Genomic DNA, 18,246 nt, shown 5'->3' with positions numbered 1-18,246 from the left:
GTTGTTAGGAAAGTTATTAAGGGTTACCTATAGAGTACTGTATCTGTGGGGATTATCAGTGTTGGTAGTTGATACACTGTTTACTGTGTGTTTATAAAGTGTTAACTGAATTCATAGAATAAACATTGTTTTGTTTTTAAAATACTTTAGATCTCTGTTGCATCACACCTGGAGAGTGGACCCTTGTGTTCCCCATAACCAAAATATATTAAAAGTTGTGGGTCAGGTGAACTCCATGATATACTTTGGTGTTCTCTAAACCCTGGCCCATAACATAGGAACACAGGTTATTATTTGAATGGGTGTAAATTTAGAGAGGTAGATATTCAGCGAGGCCTTGGTGTCCTCGTGCATCAGTCGCTGAAAGTAAGCGCGCAGGTACAGCAGGCAGTAAAGAAGGCAAATGGTATGTTGAAGTCACCTGTAGGCCGGACCAGGTAAAGTTGGCAGATTACCTCCCCTAACGAACACTAGTGAACAGATGGGATACTGGTTTCGTGGTCACCATTATTGAGGCTGGCATTCAATTCCAGATTCAATCATTAAATTAAAATTCCGTCAGCTGGGGATTGAACCCATGTTCCAGTGACATTTAACCTGAATCCTTAAGCATGGGATATTACCTTTACACCACCAACCACCCAGTTAGAGAAGGACATTTCTAACCCAGTCATAATTAATCATCTTTATTGTCACAAGTAGGCTTAGATTAACACTGCAATGAAGTTACTGTGAAAAGCCCCTAGTCGCCACACTCCGGCGCCTGTTCGGGTACACAGAGGGAGAATTCAGAATGTCCAATTCACCTTCATAGCGAGAGGATTTGAGTATCGGAATAGAGATGTTTTACTGCAATTATACAGGGCCTTGGTGAGGCCACACCTGGAGTATTGTGGGCAGTTTTGGTCTCCTTCTCTGAGGAAGGATGTTCTTGCTCTCGAGGGAGTGCAGCGAAGGTTTACCAGACTGATTCCCGGGACGGCGGGACTGACGTACGAGGAGAGATTAAATCAATTTGGAGTTCAGAAGAGAGAGAGGGGATCTCATAGAAACTTACAAAATTCTAACAGGATTAGACAGGGTAGATTCAGAAAGAATGTTCCCGATGGTGGGGGAGTCCAGAACTAGGGGTCAGAGTTTGAGGATAAGGGGTAAACCTTTTAGGACTGAGGTGAGGGGAAATTTCTTCACCCAGAGAGCGGTGAATCTGTGGAATTCACTCCCACAGAAAGTAGATGAGGCCAAAACATTGAGTAATGTCAAGAAGGAATTGGATACAGCTCTCGGGGCTAAAGGGATCACGGGATATGGGGGAAGGCGGGATCAGGGTATTGAACTTGATGATCAGCCATGATCATAATGAAAGGCAAAGCAGGCTCGAAGGGCCGAATGGCCTCCTGCTTCTATTTTCTTTGTTTCTATGTAAATATGGAATAGCCAAAGACGAATTGAGCTCTTGGGCAATGCTAGCGATTGGTATTTGAGTTCAGACATGTTACTTGTGAGCTCCCTGAGGTTCTATGTCATAAGCACAAGACAAATCCTCTGCTGGCCTATCTCCGAAACAGTAGGGAACAGCTCGAGCTCGGTCTCCTGATTATCAATGTGAGATTCTAGCATTTGGTTTGCATGCTCAATACTGGGATTCAATCCAGGGTCTCCCCATTGAACACCATAGGCTGGAGCCCTCTGAATATTCAAATGTAGCCTTCGTCTTGTGGGCCTTGCTCTGAAAACTGGCATCGAGCTTGTGGCACCTTACTGCACGGCCTGCACTATGCAAGCTGCACAGATAATGTTTTGATCAGAAAGATAAAAGCTTATTTGGCACACAAAACCATTCAACATCACATGCCTGCATCAAAGAACATAACTGAGTTCCCATATAATTACCTGTCACAATGCAGGTAAACTTGACATCAGAATTGTCAGATACTGCGTGACATTTAAGTGTGGCTTCAAAACCTGGCTGGGTCTCTTCGGTTATCTGAGCAATTATGCTGCAAAACGTTTGCCTGAAGAGAAAAGATAATGATCAAGATATTCTTCCTAAATATCAGAGTAAAATCCAATTTTAACCCTTTTGAACAGTTAATACAGAATATTTTTCATGCAGTAGAAATTTGTGACAACACAAAGCTGGGTAGGAAAGTAAATTGTGAAGAGGACATAAGGAGCCTACAAAGGGACAGAGATAGGATAAGCGAGTGAGCAAAGATCTGGCAAAGATAGTATAATGTGGGAAAATGTGAAATTGTCCATTTTGGCAGGAAGAATATAAAGGAAGCTTATTATCTAAATGAGCTGTGAGATTCAGAGGGTTTCGATGTCCCAATGCATGGAAGCAGGTACAGCGAGTAATTAGGAAAGCTAACAGAATGTTATCGTTTACCGTGAGGGGAATTAGATACAAAATTAGAGATCTTATCCTCAGTTGTACGGGGCATTGGGGGGACCACATCTGGAGTATTCTGTACAGTATTAGTTTTGTTCTTTAAGGAAAGATTTAAATGCATTGGAAGCAGTTCAGCGAAGGATTATTAAACTTGGGCAGCACGGTAGCACAAGTGGATAGCACTGTGGCTTCACAGCGCCAGGATCCCAGGTTCGATTCCCCGCTGGGTCACTGTCTGTGTGGAGTCTGCACGTTCTCCCCGTGTCTGCGTGGGTTTCCTCCGGGTGCTCCGGTTTCCTCCCACAGTCCAAAGACGTGCAGGTTAGGTGGATTGGCCAAGATAAATTGCTCTTAGTGACCAAAAAGGTTAGGAGGGGTTATTGGGTTACGGGGCTGGGGTGGGGGTGAGAGCTTAAATGGGTTGATGGGGCCAGTGGCCTCCTTCTGCACTGTATGTTCTAGGTTCTAAATTGTTCCTTTGAAATTTCTTACATCTGTCCTGATGGGTACAAGATGAAAAACTTTGACAGCATGTCTCTTTTTATCAAAAGGACATAATTCATTACAAATGAAAATACATAATTTTGCCATCACTGTTTTTACATTGACCTATATGTGCAAGGTCGATCTGGCCAAGTTAAGGTTTAAATTGAATCATAAAAACATTTCTTATGTCAGTGAAAATCATAGCAAGAATTCCCCAGACTACCCACCACTGACAGATTCCAAAAACTCGGCACCACCAGGGTAAAGCAGCCTGTTTGTTTGGGACCCCATCAACCGCCTTAAACTTTCACTCCCTCCATCATCATCGCACAGTAGCAGCCGTACGGACCATCTACAGAATGAATTGCTACAACTCACCAAGGCTCCTTCGGCAGCACCTTCCAAATCCAAGACCACTACCATCTCGAAGAACAAGGGCAGCAGAGACATGGGAACCCCACCACCTGGAGGTTCCCCTCCGAGCCACTCACTACCTTGACTTGGGAAATATAGCTCCGTTCCTTCACTGTCGCTGGGTCAAATTCCTGGAACTCCCTTCCTAACAGCACAGTGGGTGCACCTACACCTCAGGGACTGCAGCGGTTCAAGCAGGCAGCTCACCGCCACCTTCTCAAGGGGCAATTGGGGATGGGCAGTGAATGCTGGCCTAGCCAGCGACAAGCACAATTTGTGAAAGGATTTTAAAAATGAGCGGACCAAGATTGTGAATGCTGACTCCAGGGATGCAAGTTAAAAATTGCAAACTAATCGATGGGTACGGACAGTTTACAGGTTAAAAAAAAAGAGTGGATGCGAATAATAATGGGTTTAAATTTAATCGATGTAACTAACGTGATGAATCCATGGGAGTGAGTTAGGCACTGTAATCTTATTGGTGGGTTAAGGCGACATCTGTATAGATTAATGGATACATTCCCTTCACAAAAAATGACTTGCATTTATAGACGCCTCAAAGCACGTCACAGCCGGTGAAGTATTTTTGAACTGTCATCACTGTTGCAATGCAGAAAACTACAGCGGCCAATTTACCCACAGCAAAATCCCACAAACCACCCTGCCCAATCAGCAGATAATGTGCTTTTGTACTGTTTCTTGAGGGACCAATCTATTTCTTTCCAATTAAGGGACAATTTAACGTGGCCAATCCACCTACCCTGCACATCTTTGGGTTGTGGGGGTGAAACCCACGCAGACACGGGGAGAATGTGCAAACTCCACACGGACCGTGAGCCGGGGCTGGGATTCGAACCTGGGTCCGCGGCGCCGTGAGGCAGCAGTGCTAGCCACTGTGTCACCGTAACGCCCACTGAGGGACCAATCTTGACCAAAACCCTGCTTGTCTTCAAAATGGGGCCAGGTGATCTTTTACACCTGAGAGGACAGGTGGGGCCTGAGGCTGTCAACTCACCCAGAGGGCAACACTTGCAAGAGAGCTGCACTCCCTCCGTCGGGCACTGGAGTGACAGCCTTGGATTTCTGCAGTCAAGCCCTGGAGTGGGGCTTGAACCCGAAGCCTTGCAGTTCAGAGGCAACAGCAGGACCAACTGCGCCACTGTTGACAGCTGAAGATAATATAATAATCCACACCTTCATGGTGTAACATTCCTGCGTCTGCTATTTTGAAAAGGCATCACCCCATTCATCATAATCAAGGGAGTACAATGGCCGGGATTTTCCCATTCCGGGCATCGTTGGGGGCAGTAGCTGAAAATCGGGCCCAATTGACTTCTGGCCGCTCTCCAAACATTCCCATCCCACCCATGACGATGTTCGCCACTGTGGAGGCCGAAACAGCCCACCAGATAGCTCGTGTAATGTCACAAACCCATTGGCCGAGAAACCTGCTGATGTTGCAACCTGTGACCCAGGGTATCCAATCCTGGCGAGGAGGGCGTGGTGCCCTGGCAGGAGTGGGCCGACTGCCGTATTGACAAAGCTGAAAGTGAGGGAACAGACCCCCCCCACGTGCCCATGCAAACAGAGGCCCTTCAGAAAAACGGGCTGCCCTGGACACTGCCTGCACCATGTTCAGGGCGCCTCAGTCTGCGCGCGGCCTAGCCAGGCTGTTACTGGCAAGGCAGCTTTTTTTAATTATATGTATTTAGGGAGCTGGGATGTCCAACCATGCTAAACCCTGGGACCACGCCAGTGCCCTGAAGACTACTGGCAGCTCCAGGACAATGGTCAGGGGGGGGGGGGACAGTAGATTCCCGGTCTCCACACTGCAGTGTCCCAGTGTGTCACCACACAGTCCGATTCGAGCAGCTTGCCCCTATAATGGCACTGAGGTTCTCCACAATGTGAGAGCTCACTGCCGTGGTACGTTTGAACCTTCTCCTCGTGCTCCGGTTTCCTCCCACAGACCAAAGATGTGCAGGTTAGGTGGATTGGCCGCGCTAAAAATTGACCCTTACTGTCCAAAGATTTGGTGGGGTTACATCGAAAGGGCGGGGGAGTGGGCCTAGGGAGGGTGCTCTTTCAGAGGTTCGGTGCAGACTCGAAGGTCCGAATGGCCTCCTTCTGCACTGTGGGGATTCCATGATAAATTACAGAGAATGGTAAAATAGGCCTTGATAAAACAAGTGACCGTAGTAAATTTAAGGCTGGGAATTCTTCACACGAAGAATGACTAACATTCCCAGATAGAGTGGCGGAGGTGGAAACCCTGGAATAATTTAAGGAAACGATCAATAGAGGCATGATGGGGGAAGCAGACTGAAAGGACCAGGCGGGGAATTCCCACCCAAAGTCAATGGACCTTTGTCGGGCCCATCCACTATCCCGTTCCGCCGTGATGGTTCCCGTGGCGGGGGAGGCAAGAACATTCCGCCCTTTGTTGCGGCTATCGCAACCTCAGGACGTCCCAGAGTGCTTTACGGCCTCTGAAGTCCTTTCGGAGGGTCATCACTGTCACAAATGGAGCAAATGATTGGCAGGATCGATGAGCGAAGATGGGCCCAATGGTCTTCCTCAGCCAGAACCATCTTGGGATTTAGTGCCCAATGGCCTCCCAGCACTTACAGCTGGCACAGACTACGGGTGGAACGTGTACAGGAATCGATCCGCCGATGTCGTGCGCTGAAGAATAGAGTACCATTGATCAGGATGACCTTACATACCCACAGGGGATCTGTTGCTTTGTTTCGTGAGTTCTTTGTTTCAATTTAGTGTTGAATCATAGAATTTACAGTGCAGAAGGAGGCTATTCGGCCCATCGAGTCTGCACCGGCTCTTGGAAAGAGCACCCTACCCAAGGTCCGCACCTCCACCCTATCCCTGTAACCCAGTAACCCCATCCAACACTAAGGGCAATTTTGGACACTAAGGGCAATTTAGCATGGCCAATCCACCTAACCTGCACATCTTTGGACTGTGGGAGGAAACCGGAGCACCCGGAGGAAACCCACGCACATACGGGGAGAACGTGCAGACTCCGCACAGACAGTGACCCAAGTCAGGAATCGAACCTGGGACCCTGGAGCTGTGAAGCAATTGTGCTAACCACCATGCTACCATGCTGCCCTTAAACGTTTTCTTAAACTTTTTGAACTAATTCTCACGAATTGGGCACCACTGGCAACGCTGGCAATTATCACCCATTCCTGGTTGATAACTTGCTGGACCACTTCAGCGGGCTTTTATGAGTTAACCATGTGCAGGACAGGAGTCACGTGTATCTAACGATACAGGTTTCCTTCCCAAAAAGGTACCGATGACAAGTTGGGGTCTTACCGCAAATCTGACAGCGTTAGGATACTTGGTGCTGTCTGAATTATGAACCCTGAATCCACCTCTCCCTTAATGTCAGCAAAACTAAGGAGCCGGTCCTTGATTTCAGGAAGCGAAGTGTCTTCCACACCCCTGTCTGCATCAACGGGGCCGAGGTGAAGATGGTCGACAGCTTCAAATTCCCAGTTGTGCACATCACCAACAATCCGCCCTGGTCCACCCACGTCAACGCTACGACGAAGACCTCCCCAGGAAACTAAGGAAATTCGGCATGTCCACATTGACTCAGAATGACTCTTACCCAATTTTTACAGATGCACCATAGAAAGCATCCTATCCGGCTGCGTCGCAGCCTGGTATGGCAACTGCTCGGCCCAGGACCGCAAGAAAATACAGAGAGTCGTGAACACTGCCCAGTCCATCACACGAACCTGCCTCCCATCCATTAACTCCATCTACACCTCCCGCTGCCTGGGGAAAGCGGGCAGTATAATCAAAGACCCCTCCCACTGGTTATTCTCACTTCCAACCTCTTCCTTCGGGAGGAGATACAAAGGTCTGAGAACACGCGCTAACAGGTTCAAAAAGACCTTCTTCCCCACTGTTACCAGACTCCTGAATGACCCTCTTATGGACTGAATTGATCTCTCCACACAACTTCTCTACTGAGTAGTACTACACTCCGTACGCTTCACCCGATGTTGATGTCTGTGCTTATGTGTTTACATTGTGTATCTATCGTACGTCCTATTTCTCTTGTATGCAACAATCTGTCTGGACTGTACGCAGAACAATACATTTCACTGTACCTCGGTACACGTGACAATAAAACAAAATCAAATTCAAATTCAGCTGAAACAGGACAAGGTGCCGGAAAAGTCTGGAAAACGATCAGCAGGCCCGGCAGTTTTGGTCGCGAGAGCCGCAGAGCTAATAGTGACCTTTCTGCAGGCCTGAAAGAGGGTTCTGATGAACGGCCATCGTTCTGAATCTTTAACTCCATTTCTTGTGCCAAGGTGCACTGAATCCAGCTGAATACTTTCCAGAATTTTTAATCTTATAAAAATAGTTGCCTTTTTCTTTACCTGTTTTGAAATGTGGCCAAAATAACATCGAGAGAGATGATAATGGTTCCCTTTTCCTGAGGGCAGTGCGCCCCCGCCTGCCAGTTTCCCCGTGGCATGGGGGTGACTTCAATGGGAAATCTCATTGACCCACAGCGGGTAGAGAATCCCGCCACCCCGAACAGTTCGCTGCCAGGAAACAATGCAGCTGGGGTAAGGAGAATCCAACCCAACATCTTCGGTAAGAAAGGCTTCAGGGAAAAATTGGGACGCAGAACTTCACAAAGGAGCAGCACAACTTCGAAGGATTGAGGGTGCGGGCAACAGATTCACAACTGAAGCTCAGTCACTGATGCACTATCAACTACGGCCAGACGAGAGTAGATGTGTTACTCTCGATGATTACACAGAGATGTGTGGCCTCCTACAGCTGCCGCCGAAATGGCTACAGTTCGGAGAGCACACACATTTATACTCCGCCTACTGGGCGGAGCCAGCAGGCAGGAATCTACCCCCGTACCTATAGTACAGGGGCCTTACCGTAATACCCTTGTATGCAGTATATACAATACAACAGCGGTGACGGCCACAGTCATGATCGAGAATCGGAAAGCTTGTGGAGTCATGTATTTGCAGTCCGCTTTCACGGGGTTCTGACACACAAAACCTGCCAGCCGCAAAGTGATTGTTGGGGGGTGAGGGGTCACGACCCCTGACCTCCCTTCTGACTACGCCCCAAGAGCATACGTTGGGAAATCCTGAGCTTCACTGGACAATGGAAAACTCACCTAACTTCCCCTCAAAACCCCGGATCGATGATATTCACCTCAACTAATCGTTGTCCTACAAAGTTTCACATTCTACGACGCACAGTGCTGTGTATTAATCTGCTGTCGAGATGGAGCTCTGCTAACTGTGGCCTGCCTCTTAAACAGAAATGGTAACTCCTATTGGTTTAGGGAAGTCTGTAGATTGGCGGATGCTTATAGATTCCCTGCTGAGGCCCATTGGATACCCTGCGTTTTTAACACAAGAGAGCGGCATCTCAGACACAATGAGCATAAATAATCAGCTCTGTGACGACACTGTTCCTACATCAGGTGACACCAGGTTAAAGTACAGGAGCATTCACGCTTTATTCGCCATGGAAATGATGCACCAATCAGAAGGCCATCAGTGAGGTCGAGGTAAATTTTCAGAGAAGGATAGAATCCCCACAGTGCAGAAGGAGGCCAGTTGGCCCATCGAGTCTGCATTGACGCTCTCCCTACCTATCCCCACCACCCCCCCAACCCATCCCCCATAACCCCATCTAACCTTTTGGACACTAAGGGGCAATTTAGCATGGCCAGTCCACCCAACCTGACAACTTTGGAATGTGGGAGGAAACCGGAGCACCCGGAGGAAACCCACGCCGACACGGGGAGAACGTGCCGACTCCGCGCAGACAGTGACCCAAGCCGGGAATTGTGCCGCTGTGTCGCACACTGTTATATGTTTCAATCAATACTTATTTTCCCGAAGTCAAACGCCCTGGGGAGAGAGAAACAAAATGAATGGCGCAAGTTACAACTGCCGTAAAGATTTTACTAATGGTAATGTTCTGTGTCATGTTCTGTAGACTGGCCAACAGCATCACATTCTGTTCGGTAGAAGGACCTCAAGGATGGGATTGGGAAGGCATTTTGTGTCTTTTGAGGCCGTGAGAGAATTGTAATGGATTTAAGTTCCTGGGGGGGTCACCATCACCAACAGTCTGTCCTGGTCCACTCACGTTGATGCAACAGCCAAGAAAGCCCAACAACGTCTCTACTTCCTACGGAAGCTAAAGAAATTCAGCATGTCTGCATCGACTCTCACCAACTTCTACAGATGTGCCACAGAGAGTATCCTATCCGGCTGCATCACAGCCTGGTACGGCAATTGCTCGGTGCAAGATCGCAAGAAACTGCAGAGTTGTGGTGAACTCAGCCCAACGCATCACACAAGCTTGCTCCCCCACATTAATTCTGTCTACACCTCTCGCTGCCTCAGGAAGGCAGACAGCATTATCAGAGACCCCTCCCACCCAGGCTTTGCCCTCTTCCAGACCCTTCCATCAGGCAGAAGGTACAGAAGTCTGAAGACCCGCACATCCAGACATAGGAACAACTTCTTCCCCACAGCTACCAGACTCCTCAACGACTCCCCCTCGGACTGATCTGTTCCCTGTAAGAACACTATTCACGACGCCCTATGCTGCTCTTGCTCATGTATTTGCTTTGTGTGGCCCCTTGTTCCGCACTGTAACCAATCACTGTTTTGTTGATGGACCATTTGTCAATGTTCGCTGTTGATTATTCTTGTGTCTATGTACGTACTGTGTACGTTCCCTCGGCCACAGAAAAATACTTTTCACTGTACTTCGGTACATGTGACAATAAATCAAATCAAATCAAATCGAAATTAGGGGCAAACTTACGTTTTCTCAGTAAGCTGGAGCAAAACTTGTGAAATGTCTGTAGGACTGTTTTCATTGGTACAATTTTAACAGTCCATCAAGGGATGGACTAGGTAACGAGGCGGTGGGGGGGGGGGTAAAAGCAGATCGGTAAACAATATGAGCAATCTATCCATTTCCGTGCCTTTTTTCTATTCGAGAAATAATGCATTAAATGCTCCTGTACTTAGTGGGTTAGCACTGCTGCCTCACGCCGCCGAGGTCCCGGGTTCGATCCCGGCCCCGGGTCACTGTCCGTGTGGAGTTTGCGCATTCTCCCCATGTTTGCGTGGGTCTCACCCCCACAACCCAAATATGTGCAGGGTGGGTGGATTGGCCACGTTAAATTGCCTCTTTAAAAATAAGGGGAAGAAAAGACTGAGCGATGTCCTGACAGGTCAGATTATTTATACGAATCGTACTTTCGATGCCACCTTCCAGGTCTCAAAAGTGAAAAACGCAAGGTCTCCTGTGACCCCCAGCTGGAATTTTCAAGTATCCGCCAATCTACAACAACCTGAGTTTACACTCCTATTTCCATTCACTGACGTAAAGAGCAAGACCATAATAGGCAGAGCAATGGACTGCACATTGCACAGTAGAATGTGGATTCTGCTAAAACGAGTAGTTGAGGGGAATATTAAAGAGATGGCGCTGTGAGGGGATAGGTTTTCCACGTACTCCATGGGCTGTGGCACTTGACGTTACCTGACATATGCCCTTGGGGGTGACATCAGTGGGGGGTCAGGGGGTCATGATGCCTTGCCCCATCTTTGCGATTGGCCAGTTTTGTGTGTCAGAACTTGGCCCAAGCTGAATGCAAATAAATTAACCATCGAAAATAGAAAAAGAGAAATGCAATCCAATCTAATGCTTTTGGGATAGAAATTAAATCGTTTCGTTGGAATGGAACTAGGAGGTCTTGTGGCGCAGCGGGTTAGCGTTCCTGTCTCTGAGCCAGAAACTCCGGTTTCGAGTCCGACCCCAGGAAGGTGCGTTCGTAACGCGGTCAAACAGCTTGAGTGCATCAACTTGCAAAATCCTTCCAAACGCGCCAATGGCTGGTGGTAGAATCATAGAATCATAGAATTTACAGTGCAGGAGACCATTCGGCCCATCGGGTCTGCACCGGCTCTTGGAAAGAGCACCCTACCCAAGGTCAACACCGCCACCCTATCCCCATAACCCAGTAACCCCACCCAACACTAAGGGCAATTTTGGACACTAATGGCAATTTATCATGGCCAATCCACCTAACCTGCACATCTTTGGACTGCGGAGGAAACCGGAGCACCCGGAGGAAACCCACGCAGACACGGGGAGAACGTGCAGACTCCGCACAGACAGTGACCCAAGCCGGAATCGAACCTGGGACCCTGGAGCTGTGAAGCAGTTGTGCTATCCACAATGCTACCGTGCTGCCCTAAAGAGCGGGAGAGATTCCTGGTCAGCGCCGCTTGAAGCGGAGAGTCGCCCCTCAAGGTATAAGCAACTAGCAGCAGACCAGCGACCTGCTCCGAGAATAACTAGCTGTGGAACAGACGCACTCAGCGCAGCACTCGATGCGGGAAGAGAATTTGGTTTGATCGGAGTGGGATAAAGCTCGCCCAGGGTAACAGGCTGGAAAAATGGCAGATCAAACACTGAATGTACAGTGGAAAAACCCTTCCAGCACAGGTACAAGAGAGAGAAAATGCAGATTAAGTAAGTTCCAAACAGGCATAAGGAAGTCCCATCAAAGGTGGGGTTCCAGGGACAGACAGAAAGGTGAAGAGGCATTTGGCAGACATAGGGCTGGATTCTCCGATTTTGAGGCTGAGTCCAGAGGAAGTGTCTAGTTTTGCAATGAAAAAGTCGGCGTCGCTCCCGCGCCAACACTCCGCCCAGTGGGGGGGGGGGCGAGCAGCCGTGCCACGTAAAGCCCCGGCTTTACCTGCAGATACGGAGAATTGCCGGGTCCGTGGCCGCGGCATGCGCAAGGCGGCGACCTGCGGCGGCCGTGCCGTACGACATTAGTGCCGGCCACGCGCAGACTTGGCCTGCCAGATAGTGGCCCCCTGTAACCCCCCTCGCCATCCCCGGACCCCCCCCCCCCCACCACCAGTCCCCCCAGCCCCCGCCGAAGCCGCCCCAGCAGGCGGAACGGCTCCCCACCCCGACCGTGGCAGCGCCGGACGCAGACCGTAGCCGCCATGCCAGGTCCCCGACGGCATCAGGAGGTGGGCCCATCGGGGGCGGAGCATTGGGGGAGGGCCTCAGGTGACGACGTCCTGAGGCCATCCCAACGGCGTGAGCCTTTACAGCGATTACGCTGTTTTTGAGGAGGCGGAGCGTCCGAAAAACGGCACCGCCCCCCCCAATTTCGCCGCCAAAAGGGATTCTCCGGCCAATCGCCACACGCAATTTTGGCAATCGGAGAATCTCGCCCAAAGAGTAGAATACAGAAGAAAACTATAGGACGACTGAGTGCAGAAAGGAAGCATAAAGCGAGATTAAAGAGTCGAAGAGAGAATATGGACCAAGACATATGGTGGGGATTTCAGTCCCCCCATGGCGTATCTTCCAGTGGCAGAGGCAGCCATTGGCCAATGGCAAGATCTTCCAGTGCTGCCGTTGTAAATTTGTTGACAACACAAAGGTCGGTAGGCAAGTAAATTGTGAAGAGGACATAAGGAGGCTACAAAGGGACAGAGATAAGATAAGCGAGTGAGCAAAGATCTGGCAAAGATAGTATAATGTGGGAAAATGTGAAATTGTCCATTTTGGCAGGAAGAATATAAAGGAAGCTTATTATCTAAATGAGCTGTGAGATTCAGAGGGTTTCGGTGTCCCAATGCATGGAAGCAGGTACAGCGAGTAATTAGGAAAGCTAACAGTTATCGTTTACTGTGAGGGGAATTGGATACAAAATTAGAGAGCTTATCTTCAGTTGTACAGGGCAATGGGGAGACCACATCTGGAGTATTCTGTACAGTATTAGTTTTGTTATTTAAGGAAAGATTTAAATGCATTGGAAGCAGTTCCGCGAAGGATTATTAAACTTGGGCAGCACGGTAGCACAAGTGGCTAGCACTGTGGCTTCACAGCGCCAGGATCCCAGGTTCGATTCCCCGCTGGGTCACTGACTGTGCGGAGTCTGCACGTCCTCCCCGTGTCTGCGTGGGTTTCCTCCGGGTGCTCCGGTTTCCTCCCACAGTCCAAAGATGTGCAGGTTAGGTGGATTGGCCATGATAAAGTATCCCTTAGTGTCCAAAGATGCGTGGATTAGGTGGGATTATGGGGTTAAGGGAGGAGTGGGCCTAAGTAGGGTGCTCTTGCAGATGGCCGGTGCAGACTCAATGGGCCGAATGTCCTCCTTCTGTACTGTGGGAATTCTAAGGTGCAAAATCATGAGGGGCCTGGACAGAGGATAATTGGGCGAAACTGTCCCCACTCGTGGAAAGATGGAGAACGAGAGGGCGTTGGTTTAAAGCGAGAGGAGCAAAAGGGCGATACGAGGGAAAGGTATTTCCCCGCAGCTCGTGTTTAAAGGCTGGAATGCTGCGCCTGGGAGTGTGCTGGAAGCAGGTTCAATCGAAACGTTCAAAAGGAAGTTAGGCCGCGCTCTGAAAAGCAAGGGTGTGCCGAGATACAGGGAGGAGGCAGTGGAAATGGCACGGGGGGGAATGTTCATTCGGAGCGCTGGGGACAGACACGATGTGCTGAATGGCCTCCTTTGGCACAGTAACGGTTCTGCCGTTGCGGAAGTGTCCAGGACCTCTTTACCTTTTGTGATGAACAGTTACTGCCTTATCATCATGTAAGGTGATGTCCCCTTTAAGACCGGGCTTGGAACCCTGGGGACTCCGCCTCTGGCTCCGCCCATCTGTGAGCCATACATAAAGGGCTGCCTCATGGTCTGTGTAACAGTCAGCTCTCGTCTCTAGCTCTAGCATAGTTATTAGTCTAATAAAGCCTTCTTTACAGTTTAATCTCTAAGCGTCATTATTGAGGGTACCTCCCCTTTCCAGTGAAATAAACGCTGTGAGCTCACAGGCACAAGGGGGAATGGTTGTGGAGGGGTGCTATCAAATGTGAGAGACTGCATGGAATGACAGAGAGCTTATCGAAACAGACATCCTCATGGCAGGTGGGGCGAAATGTGGAGTGCGACTGGGGGGAGGGGAAAGGGAAAACTAAAATTCAGGAAAACAGAGGATTATTGGGTGAAAACACGTCGATCTTTAAAGGGGAAAATAGAAAAGGCCGTGAGGGGGCGAATGGGAGCCATTAATATAAAAGCAATGGATTGAAGGTGGGTTTGTGCAAGTGTTTAGGCTACAATTAAAATGTGGCATCAGTCTTGGAATTCCCCATTTGAGGAAAACTAAGAGAGGAAAGGCCACAGTAAAGACTTCTGTTGTTGTAAAGGACTCAAAAAATTAGGCCTTTCTTCATAAAACAGCTTACGGGAGATTTTCAATTGACGAAAGGTTTTGAGACTGTAAATGGTCAAATAAATGGACACTGCTGAATTGTTAAGAAGGCTGCCAAGGGGTCAGGTGATCGTAGCTTATTCAACACAGACTAAAAAGCTTCTGCAAAGATCTAATTGGCTCACCCTGGGTGGGACCACCTCCCCCCTGGAATGGACATGGCAAGGTGAATATTATCAGGGGAATTCACACTTCTCATTGTTTAAGGGTAGATCAGAGGGCTGGTTTAGCTCAGTGGGCTAGACAGCTGGTCTGTGATGCAGAACGAGGCCAGCAGCGCGGGTTCAATTCCCGTACAAGCTGAGAATTCTGAATTCTCCCTCTGTGTACCCGAACAGGCGCCGGAATGTGGCGACCAAGGGCTTTTCGCAGTAACTTCATTGCAGTGTTAATGTAAGCCTACTTGGGACAATAAAGGTTATTTATTTATCACCTAAAGACTATGGAGTTCCTGACTGTCTGTCTCCATGTTTCACACCAGACCAAAGGGAAGATCGAAACTCAATGACCACTATCAATTTCCCTTTGTATCAGGGAGTCCTCTCCCCATCCATAATAGAATGGGTTGACCTCAGAAGTATTCCCCAATTGGTCATAGGATCGAAACTAGTTTCAGGGATTTCACCCTTATTACGCCAGGACCCAAACAGATCAATGAGAACCATCAGTCATCCACCAGTCTGATAACCTGTTCTGACATTAGTTGCAAGTCATCAAGCACCCAAAAGTATTTAACCTGTCTCTCAGACTTGGGAAACCTGGCAGCTGACGGGAGCTGAGAAGGGTCAGAACCAGTCTGGAGAAGCCTTTCTAGCAGTGCTCTGGGTCAGGAGGAGCCCCCCACCCCCCCACACACACAGGTCTTGCAGACATATCTGCCTCTCACTCTCTACAAACTCCACCTCCCCCCATAATCTCACCATCCCTTCACGATGTCTCCCTCCCTCCTCTCCTGTCCCCAGCTTCAGTCTTTGTCTCTGGCTGTCCCACTAGCCAACTATAGGAGAGTTGGGGCCAACTATAGGAGAGTTGGGGCCAACTATAGGAGAGTTGGGATGGGGTGGTGGTGTGCGGGTTTGAACTAAGGACAAAAATTAAAATAACATCCTGTCACTAACTTCCGCCGGCACTCCAGTTTTCCTGAGTTTCTGGGATTCCCTGCCATTGACAACAGCAGCCCCCCTCCCCTCCCAAACGGCTCCCTCGATCGTCACAACCCAAGACGCACAAGCCACCCACCCAGATCTGCTGTGAGTCCTGCCTCCGGCTGAAATAACATTGGCGCTCCAATTGCGAAGGGTCTCAGAAATCTGGAACGCTCTCTCTCCCCCACAAAAAAGCAAAAGGTTGGGGAGAGGAGGGCGGGGAAGGGGGGGGGGGGGGGGGGAATAATTGAAAATGGCAAAAGCTGAGGTTGGTAGATTTCTGATGGGCGGGGTCCTTAAGGAATGGGGAAGCGAGGGTTCCCGGAATTCTCCGCCTGTTGGGATTTTCCATTTCCGCTGGCAGGACAAATCCCGGCAGCGGGTCCCCTGGCGGCGAGGGGGGGGGGGGGGTGGGGGGGGGCGGCCTCAATGGGAAATCTCATTGACGAGCGACGGGAGTAGCGAATGGCGCCGTCCGCCAAGAAACAGGCGGCTGTGGGGGCGGAGTGGAGAACCCAGTCCCAAGGCGTGTGCGGCTTAATATACAGACGGGCCATGATCCAACTGAATGGAGGGAGGGCCAGGTTAGGCTGGACTGAACGTTGCTGTGATCAGCAGGGCGGGAGTCTCCTTTGCTCCACATCTCACCTGTTCTCAGGTCGCACGTTGAGGAAGTAACTGCGGCTGGCATCTCCCCTGGAAGGAGGTTCCTCCTCCTGGTGGCTGTCACAAGAAAAGCGGCCGTTGGCGGAGTAGGATCGAATTACTCGTTTGGAACTCATTCTACCCTTGGAGAATCCCGCAGATCCTTTCAAACTCTCGTCCCTCCTCACCACTCCTTGCGATTTTAATCCAACCAGCTGTTAAAGGAAGTTTCAACATGAAAAGGGAAATTAGTTCCTGCAATCATCGAATTAGACCCGAAACAAAACAGTAAATCTACGTAGAAATCAACACTGAAACAGCAAACCTCACAGTGTCATTTTTTTAAACGTTTGCAATTATGGAAGGGAGGGGAATTAAGAAACTTTGCAAGCTAAATATCGAACGCAGCCAGGGTGAAAATTTTTTGGCATGTTTGAGTTTAAAAATAGACCAACGATGGCCTCAGAGGGCTGTGTGTGTGTGTGAGAGAGAGAGAGAGGGAGAGAGCCATACTTTACTCTCCAGAGAAGTTCACTTACCTTTGTCACTAGAAGTGTGTTTCACAACTGGAGCCAGACTTTAAAGGTTCCTAAATGTGGAAAATAATAGCCCTCATACAATGGCGAAGCAGTTTTATTTTGTCCTCACCTCCTCCCTCTTCAGGCTTGCCTTTTGCCCTCTTGTAGAAATGGTTGGAGCTGTCAATCACCACTCTCCCTTGCCTCCCCTTTGGCAGTCCCTGGACTATTTAAAGGAGCTCTTGCAGTCTGCAATCGCGCAGACTTTCCAAAATATTGCCCTTCCCTGCAATCTGGATATAACAAAAAAAATTACACACACAGGCCGTGGAAAAATCACACCAGGCGCAATGCAGACTGCAGAGGTTTGGAGAGGGTCGCTGCTGATGTTTACAGCTTGTCTTATGGCCGAGTTGTTGTTGGTGGTGAGCTTGCGTGTCCTGGGCCGTGCTAATGAGACAGGGTGTTCTGACTCACCCAAACACATGCCAGGCAGAAGGTGCAGTGAACTCAGCCGGAGCTGTCAATCAAAGTGTGTGTGGGGGGGGTTCAGACCAATCCGTCCATGGGGTAAGGGTAAACAATACACTCACCGTCCCACACTACGCCCCCTTTGGGTTGTAAATGTGAAAAGGAGAGATTGTACAAATTTGGCACACTTGGTAACTATGAGTCCTGAAAGTTGTGAGGTTGAATTATGGAATCCCTACAGTGCAGAAGGAGGCCATTCAGCCCATCGAATCTGTACCGACCCTCCAAAAGAGGGCCCTACCGAGGCCCACACCCCCAAGCTATGACCATAAACCCCAAATAACCTTTTGGACACTAAGGGCAACTTAGCATGGCCAATCCACCTAACCTGCACATCTTTGGGCAGTGGGAGGAAACCGGGGCACCCGGAGGAAATCCACGCAGACACGGGGAGAACGTGCAGACTCCGCACAGTCGCCCGAGGCCGGAATCGAACCCGGGAGTGTGGCGCTGTGAGACAGCAATGTTAACCACTGTTCCACCATGCTGACCCACCACTGTGCCACCGTACAACCCCACCACTGTGCCACCGTACAACCCCACCACTGTGCCACCGTACAACCCCACCACTGTGCCACCCTGCCGCCCCATCACTGCCACTGTGCCACTCCACCAATGGTTGCCAACACTGCAGGACTGCCCTGCAGTCTTCACGGAATGAAGGATTCATCACTTGGACACACTGATCAATCACAAACAGAAAAAAAAAAAATCATTGGACGATTAAATAAAGTTTTTCTTCTATCTTGGTTGAACAT

The 18,246-nt window shown here is 49.4% G+C and overlaps 1 protein-coding gene across 1 annotated transcript in view; it reads right to left on the bottom strand.

Moving 5' to 3' along the window:
- alpk3a (alpha-kinase 3a) overlaps positions 1-17,373 on the bottom strand; it is a 100,314-nt gene extending 82,941 nt beyond the window's left edge. Inside the window, exons 1-3 of the mRNA XM_072493084.1 lie at positions 16,979-17,373; positions 16,443-16,654; positions 1,894-2,015 (exon numbers count right to left, since the gene is read on the bottom strand). Coding sequence (XP_072349185.1) covers positions 1,894-2,015; positions 16,443-16,576 — 256 coding nt within the window. The 5' untranslated portion in view covers positions 16,577-16,654; positions 16,979-17,373. The remainder of the gene's footprint in view (positions 1-1,893; positions 2,016-16,442; positions 16,655-16,978) is intronic.
- Positions 17,374-18,246: the final 873 nt, after the last annotated feature.

Source organism: Scyliorhinus torazame, chromosome 30 (genome assembly GCF_047496885.1).
Source record: "Scyliorhinus torazame isolate Kashiwa2021f chromosome 30, sScyTor2.1, whole genome shotgun sequence".
Classification (NCBI taxonomy): Eukaryota; Metazoa; Chordata; class Chondrichthyes; order Carcharhiniformes; family Scyliorhinidae; genus Scyliorhinus; species Scyliorhinus torazame.
Note: the sequence above shows the minus strand (reverse complement) of the source record. Positions and strands in the feature narration are given on the sequence as shown.